The sequence below is a fragment of the Heterodontus francisci genome, chromosome 34 (assembly GCF_036365525.1).
Source record: "Heterodontus francisci isolate sHetFra1 chromosome 34, sHetFra1.hap1, whole genome shotgun sequence".
Lineage (NCBI taxonomy): Eukaryota > Metazoa > Chordata > Chondrichthyes > Heterodontiformes > Heterodontidae > Heterodontus > Heterodontus francisci.
Genome location: NC_090404.1, coordinates 41,094,466 through 41,115,521, shown reverse-complemented (window position 1 = coordinate 41,115,521; position 21,056 = coordinate 41,094,466). Strand labels below are relative to the sequence as shown.

Here is a 21,056-nt window from a genome sequence, read left to right as displayed (position 1 = left end):
TTGAACCACTTCCAGAGCGTGGTCGCCAATATTGATGGATGGAGCATTTCTGACATCCTGCCCCATGATGTTCGTTTTCTTGAGGCTGATGGTTAGGCCAAATTCATTGCAGGCAGACGCAAACCTGTCGATGAGACTCTGCAGGCATTCTTCAGTGTGAGATGTTAAAGCAGCATCGTCAGCAAAGAGGAGTTCTCTGATGAGGACTTTCCGTACTTTGGACTTCGCTCTTAGACGGGCAAGGTTGAACAACCTGCCCCCTGATCTTGTGTGGAGGAAAATTCCTTCTTCAGAGGATTTGAACGCCTGAGCAAACCGATAAGTGGAAATTCCAGATCACTTCAGTTGCTGCAATGCACAGGACATATGAAGTTTATACAACTCATGCTCACTGCAGGATATTCACATTCAGTAACCAGTTTGTGCAGGGTTTTCAGAAATTACTTTGTTTGTACACAGCAGTGTGTGTCTAAACATACAAATTAGGAGCAGGAGTCGGCCACTCAGCCCTTCAAGCCTGCTCTGTCATTCAATAAGTTCATGTCTGAACTGATTACTCCACATTTCCAACTACCCCCGATAACCTTCCACCTCCTTGCTTATCAAGAATCTATCTCCCTCTGTCTTCAAAATATTCAAATGTGAATGGAAGCAAGTTTCAAATTCCTATTGACAGACCAATGTTTTTTGCTGCAGACCAGCGACTTGCCAGCTACTGATCCTGCACCATTAATTTTAAGCCATGTCAAATGAGCTGTGTCAGTTCTCAGGTGGCCTCTGCTAAGATATCCCATGGAGGCAAAAACAAACATTGGGAATTGGTCTGTGTCCTTTTTGGAAATTTACAGAACACTGACACACAGAAGTTGTGGAGGAGTATGCACATCCACCCACTTAGTATCCTGCTTCAAGTTCCTTTCCACCGACTATAAAAAATAAACACAACTTAAAAACAGGTAAAAAGACCACCGAGCAGTTTTGTATTTGGTCAACTTTAAAAAAAGAAAATCAGAACTGATTGCTTTAATTTTTGTCAAAGCCGGTCGCGGCCGGAAAGGGAGAACCTATTGGTGGATTTCCAAAATCCCGATGTTGGAAATCTGCTGTTTCATGGACATTTCTCAGCCCTGAGTTACTTGTGAACTCGCTGGTGTGTCAGCAGGTTGGATGAAGTAGTGAATCTCTTCTCACACTCTGAGCAGGTGAACGGCCTCTCCGCAGTGTGAACTCGCTGGTGTGTCAGCCGGTTGGATGAAGTAGTGAATCTCTTCTCACACTCTGAGCAGGTGAACGGCCTCTCCCCAGTGTGAACTCGCTGGTGTGTCAGCCGGTTGGATGAAGTCGTGAATCTCTTCCCACACTCTGAGCAGGTGAACGGCCTCTCCCCAGTGTGAACTCGCTGGTGTGTCAGCCGGTTGGATGAAGTAGTGAATCTCTTCTCACACTCTGAGCAGGAGAATGACCTCTATCGAGTGAGAGCTCGTTGGTGTGTCAGAAGATGGAATGAAGTAATGAATCCCCTACTGTGTTCTGAACAGGTGAATGGCCGCTCCCCATTGTGAACTCGCTGGTGTCTGAGCAGGTGGGATGAAGTAATGAATCCTTTCCCACACACAGAGCAGATGAACGGTCTCTCTGCAGTGTGACTGCGCTGGTGTACAGTGAGCTCAGATGATTGCTTGAACCCAGCCCTGCAATAAGAACACCTGAACGGTCTCTCCTCAGTGTGAACACGTTGATGGGACATCAGTTCAGTAGTACTCAGAGAGTAGTAAGGGCGTGGAATGCCCTGCCTGCAGCAGTAGTAGATTCGCCAACTTTAAGGGCATTTAAGTGGACATTGGATAGACACATGGATGAAAATGGAATAGTGTAGGTCAGATGGTTTCACAGGTCGGCGCAACATCGAGGGCCGAAGGGCCTGTACTGCGCTGTAATGTTCTAATTCTAATTCTAAAAACATTTATAGCAATTCCCACAATCTGGACATTTAAAAGGTCTCTCCCCAGTATGAACTCGCTGGTGTTTCAGCAGGTAGGATGACTGAGTGAATCCCTTCCCACACTCAGAGCAGGTGAACAGCCTCTCCAGAGTGTGACTGCATGGATGGGTTTCCAGCTCAAATGGATGATTCAATCCTTTCCACAGTTCCCATATTTACATGGTTTCTTCCCAGTGTGACTGCACTTGTGTTTCAACAGGCCCGATGATCGGCTGAAACCTCTTCCACACACAGAACACGTGTACAGTTTCTCCCCACTGTGATCAGTGCTTTTTCCTTCCATGTTCAAAATCCAGTGATATTTGGGTTGCGATAAATTGGGCAAGTCCTTCAGAACCCGATCAAATGTTTGCTTTGCATTTCACAACTGCAAATCCTCCTCTTCTAAAACCCTGTGAAATTGCATGAAAATGGAAAATTTGTCTGTGAGAGAAGCCACAAAAACACAAAGGCAGGTTGTGAAATGGAGCTGAATGAATCTGGTAATTCATGGGACTGACAATAGGAAAAAGTGACCATGAAAGCTGCTGGATTGATGGACAACCCCAACTGGTTCACTAATGTCCTTCAGGGAAGGGAACCTGCCAACCAGTCTGGACCTACACAAGACTCTGCCCTCTATAGGAGGAAGGAGGGAGAGGAAAAAAAAGAGAGGGAGGGAGGGAGGAGAGGAGGGTGATTTTATGTATGTACAATTGGACCAGAACTTTGAACAGAACCTCCCAAACCCTCAACTTCCATCATCTAGAAGGACCAGGGTAGCAGGTGTATGTGAACACCATCACCTCAAAGTTCCCCTCCAAGTCACACACCATCCTGACTGTCTGACATCCAGTACTGGATGAACAGAACTTTCCTCCAATTAAAGATTGGGAAGTCTTCACTTCCTGCCACGAACTTCACTCTCTGGGCACCAACTTTATCCTTCTCACTGGCAACTGTCTGAGGCTAAACCAGACCATTCATAACCTTAGTATCATATTTGACCCCAAGATGAGCTTCAAACTGCATATCAGCACCATCACTCAGACTGCCTAGTTCCACCTCAGTAACATCGCCAGACTTCACCACTGTCTCAGCTCATCTGCCTCTGAAACATACATTCATGTATTTGTTACCTCTCAACTTGACTATTCTAACACATTCCTGGCCAGCATCCCACATTCTACCCTCCATAAACTTTAGATCATCCAAAACTCTGCTGCCTGTGTCGTTACTCGAACCACGTCCTGTTCACCCATCACAACTGTGCTCACTGGCCGACACAGGCTCCCAGTTAAATAGCACCTCAATTTTAAAATACTCATCCTTGCTTTCAAATCTCTCCATACCCTCACGCCTCACTATCTCTACAATCTCCTCCAGCTCTAGCAGACAGAGTTTCGAAACACTCAGCAACACAACTACAGTGAAACATCCTCGGAGGAAAAGGGGGTGCAGTGTGTGATGCAACTCACAAGGACCTTGTCCGCCGCCATCACTCACACTGCTTGGCATTGCGCTTCCGCGAAAAGTAGTTCGGCACTGCGCATGCCTGGACTCCAATGCCGTGAACCGTGAACATTTTTTTTTAACGCCGACAATGTTGGGTTGAAGCCCCGCCATTGAACTTCCCAATATAAGCGCTGGAAGGGAGTGGGAGAGTCATCGAAAATGACGAGTCAAAGGGCATCGGAGGGAGCGGGGAAGATAAGCTGTGATTGAGCATGAAACTGAATGCGGTGATTGAAGCGGTGATCACGGGAGGGAGCAGGGACCTGAATGCGACCATTGAGGCGGTTTGGATTTAATTCGCGTTTTGTGTCAAATTCAGCAGTGCCATCTTTACTCCTGGCAGCTGCCTGAGGCACAGTGACGATTCAGTCGATGAGGTTGCATTTGCGCATGTACCAGTGATGCAGCATTATTTGGTTTCGTTGCCAGCAAACGCGCCATTAATATATGTTTGCTGCTTTATACCATTTTACTTTTCTGAGTATGAACCATGTACTACCCCTCCATTCCCCGACTGGTAAATGGCAGCCTATAGTGCCCAGAATGCACCGCGCGCAGAAATATGACCTATCTCCACCCCAAGAACCGCAACACGCAGGCGTCAGAAGGCTCCGCCCCACGGAGTCGTCTGTCTCCGCGGAGCATGCGCGGTGCCGTTCCCGGAAGTTGAGCGCAGCCTCGGTAACACCGAGTTTCAACGGCTCTCAGGCCCTGAATCAGAGCCGCCGGGTTCGGCGGACATGCGGCGTGAACCCCGGGGGAAGGGAGGGGCAGCATTAAAGTGATGGTGCAGCGACTTCAGTATCCGAGCCGCCATTTCCCAGTTTCTTCTCCCGTTTCCAGCGAGTCAGGAAGCCTGTGAGTTGATTGGCTGGTAAGTTTTGTAACTTTGTTTCCCTTTCTCCAAAGTTCGGAAGTTTGTCCAAGGAGCTGGAAATTAAACATTCCAGTTTTCATCAGAATAAGGGGCAGCTTCCTGAGATTTAACTGACACCAATAGAAGGGAAGTGAGTAGCCGGTGAGTAGTCTTTTATTTTTAAGTATTGAGGTTTATTATTTATTTATTTAGAGATACAGCACTGAAACAGGTCCTTCGGCCCACCGAGTCTGTGCCGACCATCAACCAGCCATTTATATTAATCCTACATTAATCCCATATTCCTACCACAAGCCCTCAATTCCCCTACCACCTACCTGCACTAGGGGCAATTTACAATCGCCAATTTACTTATCAACCTGCAAATCTTTGGCTGTGGGAGGAAACCGGAGCACCCAGCAGAAACCCACGTACAGGCCGAATGGCCTGTTCCTGTGCTGAACTGTTCTTTGTTCTTTGTTTGTGATTGGTTGGGTAATTAACAACTGTTAGTCAATTTAATTAGCTTTAAAAAATAAGGGGAAAGTTGTTTAAAAAAAGACCTCGAGTGATAAAGTGAGTTCTAAGAGTGTGTTTTTTTTTAAATTAGAGTAATTTAGATTGTCGTGGGTAGTGTTTGGAGTAGAACAATCCTCTCGTGTAATTAATATTTTTTAAAGGGAGTAACTAATTAATCTAAAGGTAAGTCATGGCAGGAGAGCTCAGCCCCGTGATATGCTCCTCCTGCGCGATGTGGGAAATCAGAGATGCTTCCAGTGTCCCTGACGACCATGTGTGCAGGAAGTGGATCCAGCTGCAGCTACTGACTACCCGCATTATGGAGCTGGAGCTGCAGGTGGATTCACTGTGGAGCATCGGCGATGCTGAGGACGTTGTGGATAGCACGTTTAGAGAGGTGGTCACACTGCAGGTAATGGCTGCACAGGCAGAAATGAGATGGGTGACCACCAGATGGAGTAGTAGGCGCAGGCAGGTTGTGCAGGAGTCCCCTGTGGCCATCCCCCTCTCAAACAGATAGACCACTTTGGATACTGTTGGGGGGAATGACCTCCCAGCGGAAAGCAGCAGCAGCCAAGTTTGTGTTACCACGCATGGCTCTGCTGCACAGCAGGGGAGGAAAAGGACTGCAAGAACTATACTGATAATGGATTCTATCGTAAGGGATACAGATAGGCATTTCTGTGGCGACAAACATGACTTCAGGATGGTATGTTGCCTCCCTGGTGCTAGGGTCAAGTTAGTCACGGAATGGCAGCAGGACATTCTGAAGGGGGGGGGGCGAATAGTCAGAGGTCGTGGAACACATTGGTACCAACGACGGAGGTAAAAAGAGGATGAAGACCTGAAACAAGAATTTAGGGAGCTAGGTGGCAGATTAAAAAGCAGGACCTCAAAGGTTGTAATCTCTGGATTACTCCAGTGCCACATGCTAGTGAGTATAGGAATAGGAGGATAGAGCAGATGAATGCGTGGCTGAAGAGATGGTGCAGGAGGGAGGGCTTTAGCTTCCTGGATCACTGGGTCTGTTTCTGGCAAAGGTGGGACCCGTATAAGTTGGACGAACATCCTTGCTGGGAGGTTTACGAGTGCTGTTGGGGGCAGTTTCAACACATTTGGCAGAGGAATGGGATACAGAGTGGAGGTATAGGAGTGGGTGATGCTCAGTCAAATCTCGAAGAGAAACTGAGTCAGTCTGTTAGGCAGAGCAAATATAGACCTGTTAAGGCACAAGTGACAAATGCAAGGCTGGATTGCATTTATTTTAATGCAAGACAGATGAATTGAGGGTGTTGATTAGCATATGGGATTATGATATAGTTGCTATCACGGAGATGGTTGAGGGAAGGGCAGGACTGGCAGCTCAATATTCCAGGGTATAGAATCTTCAGGTGTGACAGGAGAAGGGATAAAAGAGGCGGTCGCATTGCACTGTTGATCAAGGAGTCAATTACTGCAGTTTCTTTTCTTTCTTCTTTTGGGCCTCCTTATCTCGAGAGACAATGGATACGCGCCTGGAGGTGGTCAGTGGTTTGTGAAGCAGCGCCTGGAGTGGCTATAAAGGCCAATTCTGGAGTGACAGGCTCTTCCACAGGTGCTGCAGAGAAATTTGTTTGTCGGGGCTGTTGCACAGTTGGCTCTCCCCTTGCGCCTCTGTCTTTTTTCCTGCCAACTACTGAGTCTCTTCGACTCGCCACAATTTAGCCCTGTCTTTATGGCTGCCCGCCAGCTCTGGCGAATGCTGGCAACTGACTCCCACGACTTGTGATCAATGTCACACGATTTCATGTCGAGTTTGCAGACGTCTTTATAGCGGAGACATGGACGGCCGGTGGGTCTGATACCAGTGGCGAGCACGCTGTACAATGTGTCTTTGGGGATCCTGCCATCTTCCATGCGACTCACATGGCCAAGCCATCTCAAGCGCCGCTGACTCAGTAGTGTGTATAAGCTGGGGGTGTTGGCCGCTTCAAGGACTTCTGTGTTGGAGATATAGTCCTGCCACCTGATGCCAAGTATTCTCCGAAGACAGCGAAGATGGAATGAATTGAGACGTCGCTCTTGGCTGGCATACGTTGTCCAGGCCTCGCTGCCGTAGAGCAAGGTACTGAGGACACAGGCCTGATACACTCGGAGTTTTGTGTTCCGTGTCAGTGCGCCATTTTCCCACACTCTCTTGGCCAGTCTGGACATAGCAGTGGAAGCCTTACCCATGCGCTTGTTGATTTCTGCATCTCGAGACAGGTTACTGGTGATAGTTGAGCCTAGGTAGGTGAACTCTTGAACCACTTCCAGAGCGTGGTCGCCAATATTGATGGATGGAGCATTTCTGACGTCCTGCCCCATGATGTTCGTTTTCTTGAGGCTGATGGTTAGGCCAAATTCATTGCAGGCAGACGCAAACCTGTCGAAGGAGGGATGATATCTGAGAAGGTTCTTCAAATGAGGCCAGATGAGTAGAACTTGAAAACAAAAAGGGGGCAATCACTTGGCTGGGAGTGTACTGCAGGCCTCCAAACAGTCAGGGAGAGATAGAGGAGCAGATATGTAGGCAAATCTCAGAGAGGTGTAAAAATAATGGAGTAATAATAGGGGATTTCAACTTACCTGATATCAACTGGGATGGTCTGAGTGTAAAAGACTTAAAGGGGGCGGAGTTCTTAAAATATATACAGGAGACTTTTTTGAGCCAGTACCTAGAACGTGCAACAAGAAAAGGCGCAGTACTGGACCTAATCCTAGGGAATGATGCTGGACAAGTGGTAGAAGTGTCAGTGGGGGTGCATTTCGGGGATAGTGACCATAACTCTAAGAAAAAGACAAAGGCGGGCTGGAAATAAAAGTACTGAATTGGGGGAAGGCCGAGTTCAATATGATAAAACAGGATCTGGCCAAAGTGGACTGGGAGCAGCTACTTGTAGGAAAGTCTGCATCAGACCAGTGCGAGTCATTCAAAGAGGAAATAGTGAGGGTTCAGAGGCAACGTGTACCCGTAAAGGTGAAGGGTAGGACCAACAAGTCCAGGGAAACCTGGATGTCAAGGGATATAGAGGATTGGATCAGAAAAAAAAAAGGAGGCTTATGCCAGATTCAAAGTGCTGAAAACAGCAGAGGACCTGGAGGAGTATAGAAAGTGTAGTTTGTGGGGTGGGGGGGGTACAAAAAAAAGTAATTAGGAGAGCAAAGAGGGGGCATGAAAAAACACTGGCGGGCAAGATCAAGGAAAACGCTAAGGCATTTTCTAAGTATATTAAGGGCAAGAGGATAAGCAGTGAAAGAGTGGGGCCCATTAGGGACCAAAGTGCCAATCTGTGTGTGAAGTCGGAGGACATAGGTGAGGTTTTAAATGATTACTTTGCATCTGTGTTCACTATGGAGAAGGATGATGTAGGTGTAGAGATCAGGGAGGGGGATTGTGATACACTTGAACATATTAGCATTGAAAGTGAGGAAGTATTAGCTGTTTTAGCGGGCTTAAAAGTGGATAAATCCCCAGTCCCAGATGAGATGTATCCCAGGCTGTTATGTGAGGCAAGGGAGGAGAGAGCAAGGGCTCTGACATAAATTTTCAGATCCTCTCTGGTCACAGGAGAGGTACCAGAGGACTGGAGGACTACGAATGTGGTGCCATTATCAAGAAGGGTAGCAGGGATAAACCAGGTACTGACAGGCCAGTGAGTCTAACATCAGTGGCTGGGAAAACATTGGAAAAAATTCTGAGGGACAGGATTAATCTCCACTTGGAGAGGCAGGGATTAATCAGGGATAGTCAGCATGTCTTTGTTAGGGGGAGATCGTGTCTAACTAACTTGATTGAATTTTTCAAGGCAGTGACTAGGTGTGTAGATGAGGGTAAAGCAGTTGATGTAGTCTGCATGGACTTCAGTAAGCTTTTGATAAGGTCCCACATGGGAGAGTGGTTAAGAAGGTCAGAGCCCATGGGATCCAGGGCAATTTGGCAAATTGGATCCAAAATTGGCTTAGTGGCAGGAGGCAGAGGGTGATGGTCGAGGGTTGTTTTTGCGAGTGGAAACCCGAGACCAGTGGTGTACCGCAGGGATCGGTACTGGGACCCTTACTGTTTGTAGTGTACATTAATGATTTAGATGTGAATATAGGAGGCATGATAAGTAAATTCGCAGTTGACATGAAAATTGGTGGTGTCGTAAATAGTGAGGAGGAAAGCCTTAGATTACAGGACGATATCGATGGGCTGGTAAGATGGGCAGAGCAGTGGCAAATGGAATTTAATCCTGAGAAGTGTGAGGTGATGCATTTTGGGAGGACTAACAAGGCAAGGGAATATACAATGGATGGTAGGACCCCAGGAAGTACAGAGGGTCAGAGGGACCTTGGTGTACTTGTCCATAGATCACTGAAGGCAGCAGCACAGGTAGATAAGGTGGTTAGGAAGGCATATGGGATACTTGCCTTTATCAGCTGAGGCATAGAATATAAGAGCTGGGAGGTTATGGTGGAACTGTATAAAACGCTAGTTAGGCCACAGCTGGAGTACTGTGTACAATTCTAGGCACCACACTATAGGAAGGATGTGATTGCACTGGAGAGGGTGCAGAGAAGTATCACAAGGATGTTGCCTGGTCTGGAGCATTTCAGGTATGAAGAGAGACTGAAATGGCTGGGGTTGTTTTCATTAGAGCAGAGAAGGCTGAAGGGGGACATGATTGAGGTATTCAAATTTATGAGGGGCATTGATAGGTTCGATCGGAAGAAACTTTTTCCCTTCGTGGAGGTGTCAATAACCAGGAGACTTTGATTTTAAGGTAAGGGGCAGGAGGTTGAGAGAGGATTTGTGGGGAAAAAAAAAGTTTCACCCAGAGGGTGGTTGGAATCTGAAAAGCACTGCCTGAAGAGGTGGTAGAGGCAGGAACCCTCACAACATTTAACAAGTATTTAGATGAGCACTTGAAACGCCATAGCAGACAAGACTATGGGCCAAGTGCTGGAAAATGGGATTAGAATAGTTAGGTGCTTGATGACCGGCACGGACAGGATGGGCCGAAGTGCCTGTTTCTGTGCTGTATAACTCTCTGACTCTATTTACAGCACAGGAGGAGGCCATTCCGCCCATTGTATCTGTTCATCCCACTTTCCAGTTGTTACAACCTCAGAGATTGTCAATATGAAAAATATGAGATATGAATCCCCAGACCACACTAATAAATTACACAAGATTTCACATTTTCAGTCTTTTGTTCTAATAACTAAACTAAAAGAAATCCACAATTATCTAAACAGCACTTTGATTGTAAATTGTGGTGTCAGCTATTTACAAAGATATTTTCTTTACTTATTCAACACTTGACTATCTCACACCACACTGATACATTACACAGTCCTTTTTGATAACAAAAGCCTTTGCAGTTACAAGTCCCAAATTCCTGCCAATGATGGGGCTGCTCCGACCTCTGGAGTGCACATCCTGTGTAATGTGCCAACTCCAGATAACCATTTGTGTAGGAAGTATCATTGGGGGAGGTGGTGACATCGGGGTAATGTCACTGGAACATGGGTTCGAATCCCACCACGGCAGATGGTGACATTTAAATTCAATTAATAAATCTGCAATTAAAAAGCCATCTGGTTCATGAGATGGGAAATCTGCTGTCCTTACCTGGTCTGGCCTACATGTGACTCCAGATCTACAGCAATGTGGTTGACTCTGAAATGCCCTCTGAAATGGCCGAGCGAGCCTCTCAGTTGTCAAGGGCAGTTTGGGATGGACAATAAATACTGGCCGAGCCAGCAACACCCACATCACATGGATGAAGATAAAACAAGTTGCAGCACCTCGAGCTCCGGTTTTCGGAGCATGAACTGCAGCTGGTGTCACTGCGGTGCATCCATGAGGTGAGAGATTTGTGGACAGCACGTTTCTCGATATGGTCACCCTGCAGCTGAAGAGTATGCAGGGAGAGAGGCAATGGGTGGCCAACTGACAGTCAAGAAGAAACAGGCAGGGAATGCAGGAGACCCCTGAGTGCATCTCACTCTCCAACCAGTATTCAGTTCTGAATACTGATGAAAGTGATGGTTCATCTAAGGAGTGCAGCCAGAGTCAAGGCCATGGCAGCACAGTTGGATCAGCTTCACAGAGGGTCACAAAGCTGACTGACTGAGCAATAGTGATAGGAGATTTGATAGGGGAATACACAGGCGTTTCTGCAGCCGCAGACGTGAATCCAGGCTGGTGTGTGGCCTCCCTCAGGACAATGTACAGCAGGGTGCATGTACAGTCATCCTGGGCCAGGAAGCAGGAGGAGAGAATGTTGTGAATTTCTATCCTGGACTGACAGTGATGGTTTTTGTAAACTCCTTTTACAGGGGCTTAGAAGCAGGGGATATGCAGATGGGGAATCTCGAGCCAAACATCACATCAAGATCTGACAGAGTCACTCGATACATCAGGACCTGAATATCATCGGCCTTTGAATGTGGAAGGAGAAAGCTTTGTCTGTTCTGTCTGTGGGAAAAGATTTCAGGTATCAGTGAGAGTGGAAAAGCACTGAGATACACAAAGCCCTGGTTAGACCACACCTGGAATATTGTGTTCAGTTCTGGGCACCACACCTTCGGAAGGATATAATGGCCTTGGAGGGAGTGCAGGGTAGATTTACCTGAATGATACCTGGACTCCAAGGGTTAAATTACGAGGAGAGATTACACAAATGAATCAGAGTCATTACAGCACAGGAGGAGGACATTGATCTTTTTGATTCCATCCCACTCTCTGCAGAACAATCCAGTCAGTCCCATTCCCCCACTCTATCCCCGTAGTCCTGCAGGTTTATTTGCCTCAAGTGCCCATCTAATTTCCTTTTGTAATCACTGATCATCTCCACTTCCACCACCCTCGTAGGCAGTGAGTTCCAGGTCATTATCATTCACTGTGTAAAAAAACTGCTTCCTCACATCCCTCCTGTATCTCAAAACCTGAATCTGTGTCCACTAATCCTTGTATCATCAGCTAATGGGAACAGCTTTTCTTGGTCTGTCTTATCTAAAACTGTCATCATTTTCAACACCTCTATCAGATCTCCCCTCAATCTCCTTTGCTCCAAGGAGAACAACACCAGCTCCTCCAACCTAACCTTGTAGTTAAATTCTCTCATCTCAGAAACCATTCTGATAAATCTCTGCACCCTCTCAAGGACCTTCACATCCTTCCTAAAGTGTGGTGACCAGAACTGGATGCAATACTCTAGTTGTGGCCTAACCAGAGCTTTATAAATGTTCAGCATAACTTCCTTCCTTTTGTGTTCAATACCTCGATTTATGAGGCCCAAGATCCCATTTGCTTTGCCAACTGTTCCCTCGATACATCCTTCCACTTTCACTGATCTCTGCACATGAACCCTCAGGTCTCTCTATCCCTGCAAACTTTTTAGAACCGTACCATTAAGTGTTTGTTGCCTCTCCCTATTCCTTCTGCCAGAATGAATCACCTCACTGTGAGGGTTGTAGTCCCTGGAATTCAGAAGATTAAGGGGTGATTTGATCAAAGTTTTCAAGATATTAATTGAAACTGATAGGGTAGATAGAGAGAAACTCTTCTCCATCACCTGCAGTACTCGGCAGCATCATCTAAAACATAGAGCCAGAACTTTCATTAATCCACCCCTGGGCCCAGTGAACCTGAGCATTAATCCACCCAGGCTGAATGTGCACAGAATTACAGCCCAGAAACAGGCCGTTCAGCCCCTCTAGTCTGTGCTGCTGTTTATAATCCACATGAGCCTCCTCCCAATCTAATTACATCATCCCACCCTGCCCTCATATCCCTCTATTCCCTTCTCCCTCATAAATGTATTGAGCCTCCCCTTAAATACATCATTGTTATCACCTTCAATCACTCCACATGGCAGTGAGTTCCACATTCTCACCACTCTCTGAGTAGACAAATTCCTCCTAAGTTCTCTATTTGACCTGTTAATGTCTGTATTATATTGCTGCCCCCTTGTTCTGACTCCCTGATAATTTTAAAGACCTCTATCAGATCTACTCCTCGTCTTCTCTTTTCCAGAGCAAGGATCCCCAGCCTGCTCAATCTTGCAGGATAGTAACATCCTCTCTGGTGACATCTTTGTAAATCTATTCTGCACTTTCTTCAGTCTTCAATATCCTTTTTTAATCTGGAGACCAGAACTGCTCACAGTCCTTCTAAGTGAGGTTCTCTATAAATTCAACATTCCCTCCCTGCTGTTACATTGCATTCCTCTAGAAAAGAACATCAGCTCTTTCTTTGCTCTCTTATCCACTTGTGTTGCTCCTTTTAGTGATTTATGTGACTCTGTTCCCAGATCTCTTTGCTCCTCTGCTCCATTTAAGTTCTTACATTCTAACCAATAACTGGCCTCCTTATTCCTCCTCCCAAAATGAACCAGCTCACATTTCACTATGTTGAATTTCATTTCCCATTTATCTGTCCAGTCTGCCAGCCTGTTTATGTCTTCCTGGATTTCAATGCACTCCTCCACATTATTAGTTCTATCATCCAGTTTGGTGTCAACTACAAGTTATGAAAACATCCCTCTAATTCCTGAGTCCAAATGTGGGTGAAGAACAGAATTCCCAGTGTACTTCATACCATAGTTGATGTCCCGGGCACTCGGGTTTCTGTATAATTTATTGAATAATTTTCTCCATTGTCTCTCTGGCCCTGATCTCAATGGGATGACACAAAATCATCCATTCAATATTTGGAGCTTTCAGTGGAGGATTCATTACCCAGGACTCCCGTGATAAGGGTCAGTCCCTTTTCAATGACCACAGGGGCCCGGTGTATTGGCGTGGGATCGAACAGTGCACTGAGCATGGCCAGCGTAGGAAATGGAGATGGACTGAGATGGACCAGGTGGATCGGGAGGCGAGAGGAGATTGTGGGTACAGGGGAGGAATTGGAGCCGTGGGTGGGCTCGGAGGCTTCATATACACCTGGGGTAGGCCAAGAGGCCCTGTGTTTACCTCATGGTGACAGGCCCGGGGGAGAGGGGTCACTGGCCGCCATCTTGGACAGGGCGGGGTCAGGGTGCAAGCACAGCCATCTTGGTGAAGGCACAGAGAGCAAACAGGACCTGACAAACTGTTTCCAACTGGGTCCGAGTGCCCAGGAGATGGAGCATCCTGGACAATAGGGTTTTCAGCAGCTTCACCCACTCTCAGGCTGCATGTGATGTTTGCAGCCTTGAAGAGTCCATGGGCCATGTATATATTCACTGTGAGAGGTTACAGCCCCTGTATCGTTACCCGAAGGGGCTGCTTCTCAACTTAGAATCCTGGAAATTTACAGTACGGAAGGAGGCCATTCGGCCCATCGTGTCCTCGTTGGCTGACAAGGAGCCATCCAGCCGAATCCCGCTTTCCAGCTCTTGGTCCATAGTGTGATGATCCTGTATTTTTTTTCTAGGAAGAATGCAGTGTGCCTTTAAGGCTGGAAAAGGAGCAGTACTGCTTTGAGGCAACAAGCTCCAGAGACTGAGTCAAAGAATGTATTCTCGTTGCCCCGGGATACATCCACTCAGAGACTGAAGATCGAGAGATGCATTGTTTCCAATTGACATTTGAAACTAGTTGAAAAAGTAGCATTTGAGACACCGTTAACAGAGACAGACACAGATGATCATCCAGCATATACTGAAGGAAAAGAGAGCACTCTCTTGGTTTATTTAAACCCTATTTATTATACTCTCAGAATTCTGATGTCAAGCCAGATTAATTTCTAAAAAAAAATATCCAATTCCTTTAACTACTGAACTGTAATTGTTGAAATTTATCGCTGGAGAAGAACAGCATCAATTCAACTGCTGAACTAGACTGTGGACTGTTCTACTGTTGAAGAAACTCTTATTTTCTCCCCCCATCACACGGCTGTGAGGACTTCAAGCAACATTGGACTATTCCATTTAGGAAGATTTCACTTCGGCAGGAGCATAAATATGCAAAGTCACTATTTTTTCTGTTTTAACTGTTTATATGTTAGTAGTGTTTAAGAATTTAGTTTTTCTAATTAAACAGTTAATTTGTTGATCTAAAGACACCTGGTTTGGTTAGCCTTATTCGGGGGTTAATAGATGGTACAATTTGGCTGGATCTTTAATTTGGAATGTTTAAAATGTCAGGCGATCTGTGAGGGACGGGACTGAATCAACAGTGCGTTTCTCCCACCACTATCAAAATTGGATATTTTGACTGGGGGGGCTTTGACTTGAGCGGTCGGTCGTAATAATACCCTTGTAGTTTAGGGCACTTCACGTGCATATCCAAGTACTTTTTAATTGTTGTGAGGGTTTCTGCCTCTACCACCCTCCCAGGCAGTGAGTTGCAGATCCCCACCACCCTCTGTCTGAAAACATTTCCCCTCAAATCCCTTTTAAATTTCCTACCTCTTTCTCTAAATCTATGCCCCTGGTTATGGACCCCTCAGCCAAGGGGAATAGGTCCTTCCTATCCACTCTATTTAGACCCATCATCATTTTCTACACTTCAATTCGGTCTCCCCTCAGCCTCCTCTGTTCCAAAGAAAACAACCCTCACCTATCCAATATTTCCTCAGAACGAAAATTCTCCAATCCAGCCAACATCCTTGTAAATCTCCTCTGTATTTTCTCTAATATAGCCACATCTTTCCTGCAGTGCTTTGACCAGAACTGTACACAGTCCTCCAGCTGTGTCCAAACCAGTGTTTTATACATTTCCAACATAACCTCCATGCTCTTGTATTCTCTGCCTTGGTTAATAAAGGCAAGTATCTCTTACGCCTTATGTACCTGCCCAGCCATGTTCAGGGATCTATGAACATGCACTCCAAGGCCCCTCTGTTCCTTTATACTTCTCAATATCCTACCATTTATTGTGTATTCCCTTGCCTTGTTAGCTGTCTCCAAATACATTACCTCACACTTCTCCGGATTGAATTCCATTTGTCACTATTCTGCCCACCTAACCAGTCCATTGATATCTTCCTGCAGTTTACAGCTTTCTTCTTCATTATCAACCACATGGTCAATTTTTGTTTCATCTGCAAACTTTTTAATCAAATCCCCTACATTCAAGTCCAAACCATTGATCTCTCGAACAAAAAGCCAGTACTGATCCCTGCAGAACCTCACTGAAAACAGCCTTCCAGTCACACAAACACTCATCAACCATTACTCTTTGCTTCCTGCCTCTGAGTCAATTTTGGCTCTAACTTGCTGTTTTGTGTTGGATCCCATGGGCTTGTCATTCATGACCAGTCTGCCTTGTGGGACCTTATCAATGGCCTTGGTTACAGTTTAACCCCATTCTCCTAATCTCTGGCCACTCGGTGTGGAGGTGGGGTGGGAAGGTTGGAGGATCTTTTCCGGGACCTGCTCTTGGGCCTGATTAAAACACCACCCACACCCACAGCCCTTTCGATGACCTGCCCTTCCAAAACCCCCCAGTCCCACCAATGCCCTCCTCACCCTCACCTCATCCACCCCAAACCCACCCAGGTTTGTATCTGTCTTGTATATTTAAACATTCAGTTCTCACCTTCTCCATCTCTCTCTCTCCCTCTCGCTCAGGCTGAGAAACAATGTGTAGGTCCAGGATGTACAGGGACCATGTTGGGAGTGGGGGTGTCACTCTGGCTGCTGCCCTGTCTTCCCTGGTCTTGTCCATGCCGGGGTGGCCTTCTGCAACCGGTGGACACCTCAGGATGCAGAGTGTCTCATGGACACTGGGAGCAATGTTCTGGTTCAGTTGGGAAGGTTCCCTTTGCTTCTGTTACAATTTGTTGCTTATTTTGGCTTCTTTTAGTTTGAATGGATCACATGTTTGGGGGAAACAAGAGAGGAAAGAATGTTCCATGGAAACTAGAACTGTCTGTTCTGAATTTCTATCCTGGATTGACAGTGCTGACTTTTGTAAACTCCTTTTACAGGGTATTAGAAGGGGAGGATTTACTGACGGGAAATTCAAACCAAACATCACATCAAGATCTGACAGAAACATTCGATTCATCAGGACCTGAATATCATCGGACTGAGAATGTGGAAGGAGAAATGTTTGTCTGTTCTGCCTGTGGGAAAAGATTTCAAACATCAGTGTGACTGGAAAAGCACCGAGACGCACACACACCCGAGTGAGAGTGTTCCAGTGACTGACTGTGGAAAGAGCTTTAACCAGTTACACAGCCTGAAAAAACATCACACCATTCACAACGGGGAGAATCCGTACACGTGTTCTGTGTGTGGATGAGGCTTCAACTGATCATCCAACCTGGAGAGACACAAGGACACCCTCGCCATGGAGAAACCATGGAAATGTGGGGACTGTGGGAAGGGATTCGGTTCTCCATCAAAGCTGGATATTCATTAACTCAGTCACACTGGGGAGAGGCCGTTCACCGGCTCCGTGTGTGGGAAGGGATTCACTGTTATCCCACCTGCTGACACACCAGCAAGTTCACACTGGGGAGAGGCCGTTCACCTGCTGTGTGTGTGGGAAGGGATTCACTCAGTTATCCCACCTGCTGACACAGCAGAGAATTCACAAGGGTAGGTTGGAGAAGTTGGGGTTATTCTCCTTGGAGCAAAGGAGATTGAGGGAAAATTTCATAGAAATGCACAAGATTCTGAGAGACTTTGATAAATTAGACAAAGAAAAACTGTTCCCATGAACTAATGGTACAAGAACTAGGGAACACAGATTGAAGGTTTTGAGTAAGAGTTGAAGCAGGAATGTGAGGAAGAACTTCTTATGCAGCAAGTGGTTCTGACCTGGAACTTGCTGCCAATGTGTGTGGTGGAAATGGAAATAATCAATGATTTTCAAAGGAAACTGGATGGTCACTTGAAGGAAATAAACTTGCAGGGCTATGGGCTGATGTGGGGCAGTGGGACTGAGTGGATTGCTCCCTGGAGAGCTGACATGGAATTGATGGGCCAAATGGCCTTGTTCTGTGCTGTAAATGATGCTGTGTCTCTGTGACTGTGTTTTGAGACAGGATATCTCAGCTCTCCACCCTGGGATTCTCAGTATGAACAGGATTCGGAGTGGGGAGGACTCACTATCCATGGTTTACTGGAAATGTTAAAGGTCATATCAAAATTAAAGGAAAAGCATATAATTGCACAAAGATGGGTGGCAGATCAGAATGTTGGACAGAATATAGAAAAACAGTAAAGAATGACTAAAAGATTGATAAGGAGTGCAGATTGTAAACAGAGTCTGGAGGTATGTGTTTGCTGAGTGGTGAGTTCAGTGAAGGGGAGAGGAGGTGCTCCTTTTTTCTACTTTTTTGTCTTCCAGTATTTGGTTCTTGTTTCTGTGCAGTGAAAGGTGCTGGTTGGTTGAGTAACTGGTCACATATTCCACTTCTAAGTAGTCTGGTAAGTTAAGGTACGGCAGTGCAGCTTGGCTGAGTGCAATGCACAGCTTGTGACATGTGGGATGTCATGGACGCACCATGTGTCCCAGACAAACATATCTGCAGGAAGTGTCACCGGCTGCACAAGCTTGAGCTCTAGGGTTTGGAGCTCGAGCAGTGGCTGGAGTCACTGTGGTGCATCCACAATGCAGAGAACTACATGGATAGCAGGTTTAGGGAGGTGATCACACCACAGGTTAGAAGCATGCAGGAGGATAAGGAATGGGTAACCGACAGACAGTCTAAGAGAACCAGGCAGGTAGTGCAGGAGTCCCCTGATATGATCTCACTTGCTAATCGGTTTTCCATTTTGGATACTGGTGTGGGTGATGGTTCCTCAGAGGAGTGCAGACAGAGCCAAGTTTGTGGCACCACAGGTGGCTCAGCTGCACAGGAGGGGAGGAGGAAGAGTGGAAGAACAGTAGTGATGGGGCTTTCATTAGTCAGGGGAACACAGAAGCCTTTCTGCAGCCGTAGATCGGACTCCAGGATGGTGTGTTGCCTCCCTGGTGCCAGGATCAAGGATGTCACGGTACGGCTACAGGACATTGATCTGGGGGAAGGTGAACAGCCAGAGGTCGTGGTCCACGTTGGCACCATTAACATAGATTGAAAGGGTAAATGAGTTCCTGACAACAAATTTTAGAGAACTAGGAAGGAGATTAAAAAAGCAGGGCCTCAAAAGCAGTTATCTGAGGATTACTCCCACTCCCATGTGCAAGTGAGCAAAGTAATAAGAGAATTGACTGATTAAACAGGTGATTGGAGAACTGGTGTGGGAGGGAGGGCATCAGATTTCTGAGGCACTGGGACAGGTGGGACCTGTACAAGATGGACGGGTTGCATCGAAGCAGGATTGGGACTAATATCCTCACAAGGAGATTACTAGTGTTGTTGGGGAGGGTTTAAACTAGATTGGTAAGGGGATGGAAACCTGAGAGGGAGCTCAGATTGGAGGGAAGCAAAACTGGTAACTTGTCAGGGGTATGGGAACCAGGGGAAAATATCAGACTGGAACACCAAGGTGCACAGAATACTGGGAGAGATCGATGGCACTCGAGTAGGGAATAGCAAGTTACAAGGTGGGGTCAGAGTCAGGGAGAAAGTAATAAAGTCTAAATCAGTGTTAATGTGCATGTATGTGAATGCACAGAGTGTGGTTAATAAGATTGGTGAGGTACACGTGCAGATTGCCATGTGGAAATATGATCTTGTGGCGAGAACAGAGACCTGGCTCAAAGAAGGGCAGGACTGGGTGTTAAATATTCCTGGATACAAGGTCTTCAGCAAAGAAAGGAAAGGGAAAGGGGTGTTGGAGTATTGATTAATGAGAACATTGCAGTGTTGGAGAAAAAGGATGTCCCATCGGGGTCAAGAACAGAATCAATTTGGCTCGAACGAAGGAACAAAAAAGGTGCATTTACATTGCTCAGTGTTGTCAAGAGGCCACCAGCTAGTGGGAAGAACGTGGAGGAGAAAAAAATGCAAGGACATTACAGAGAGGTGCAAAAAATATAGGGTAGTTCTAATGGGCGACTTGATTCAAACATATCGTGGGATAGTAGTAGTGTGAAGGGCAGTGAGGGGCAAGTGTTCTTCGAGTTGTTCAGGAAAGTTTTCCACAACAGTATGTTGCTAGTCCAATGAGAAAGGAGGCATTCCTGGACCTGGTTCTTGAGAATGAGGTGGGCCAAGTGGATCAAGTATCAGTTGGGGAGCAAAAACAAGAAATGCTGGATTCACTCAGCAGGTCTGACAGCATCTGTGGAAAGAGAAGCAGAGTTAACGTTTCGGTTCAGTGACCCTTCTTCGGAACCGAAGCATGTAGGGGAGATTGATCATTGTATCATAAGATTTAGGCTGACCATAGAAAAGGACCAATAACAATCCAGAGTAAGAGTAATTAACTGGGGAAAGACAACTTCAATGGGGTAAGAATGGAGCTGGCTGAATAAATGAGATTCAAAAGTTGCCAGGAAACCTGATAGCTGTACAATGGGTAACCTTCAAAAAAGACAGAGTTCGGGCACAGTCAACATATGTTCCCTCGAAGTGGAAAGTTTGGGCAAATAAATCCAGAGCTCCCTGGATTATAAAAGAGGTAGAGATTACGATAAAGAAGAAAAAGGTTGCTGTTTTCCTTGAAGAGAAGGCTGAGAGGTGATTAGGTCGAGGTATTCCAAATCATGAGGGGTCTGGACAGAGAATCATACCTTACAGACAATGTCCCAGACACTGACATCACCATCCCTAGGTGTCCCACCAGCAGGACAGACCCAGCAGAGGTGACGGCACAGTGTTATACAGTCAGGAGGGAGTTGCCCGAGACGTCCTCAACATGGGCTCCGGACCCCATGATGTCTCATGGCATCAGGTCAAACAGAGCAGATGGAGAGAAACTGTTCCCACTGGTGAAAGGATGGAGGACGAGAGGGAACAGATTTAAAGTAATTGGGAAGAGAAACAAAAATAACATGAGGAAAAACTTTTCCAGCCAGCGAGTGGTTAATGTGTGGAATGCACTGTCTGAGAGTGTGGTGGAGGCAGGTTTAATTGAAACATTTCAAAGGGAATGAGACAGTTTTATGAAAAGGAACTAATGGAGCTGCGGGCTGACAGGTCCCGGATGCTGATGGATTCATCCTCGGGCTTTCAAAGAGAAGCAAATGAGGGAGGAACTGCGCAGAATCTGTCCTCCTGTCCCGCCCCCTCTTCCTATTGGTCCGGAGCTGCCGTTAATCACCCAGACATTGTGAGGTCAGAGGTTAAGT

The 21,056-nt window shown here is 46.4% G+C and overlaps 1 protein-coding gene, 1 long non-coding RNA gene and 1 pseudogene across 2 annotated transcripts; 1 reads left to right on the top strand and 2 right to left on the bottom strand.

Annotated features, from left to right (window-relative positions):
• Positions 1–1,132: 1,132 nt before the first annotated feature.
• LOC137348848 (oocyte zinc finger protein XlCOF20-like) lies at positions 1,133–1,747 on the bottom strand. Its single transcript, XM_068014085.1, has 2 exons — positions 1,565–1,747; positions 1,133–1,399 (listed from the first exon to the last, which is right to left on the bottom strand). The coding sequence occupies exons 1-2, from the start codon at positions 1,745–1,747 to the stop codon at positions 1,133–1,135; spliced, it is 450 nt and encodes a 149-aa protein (XP_067870186.1).
• A 94-nt stretch (positions 1,748–1,841) lies between these two features.
• LOC137349408 (zinc finger protein 585A-like) overlaps positions 1,842–21,056 on the bottom strand; it is a 229,568-nt pseudogene continuing 210,353 nt past the window's right edge.
• Positions 4,180–14,924, top strand: LOC137349411 (uncharacterized). The gene is made up of 3 exons (XR_010969388.1): positions 4,180–4,370; positions 11,217–11,374; positions 14,299–14,924. It is a non-coding gene; the product is annotated as an uncharacterized lncRNA (long non-coding RNA).

Bases quoted from the DNA above. Each gene is read 5' to 3' on its own strand.
- LOC137348848 (XM_068014085.1), bottom strand. From the start codon at position 1,747: ATGTCCCATCAACGTGTTCACACTGAGGAGAGACCGTTCAGGTGTTCT. The intron at 1,400-1,564 runs GTTCACAATGGG...CTGACACACCAG, and splicing joins ACCTGCTCAGACACCAGCGA to CGAGTTCACACTGGGGAGAG.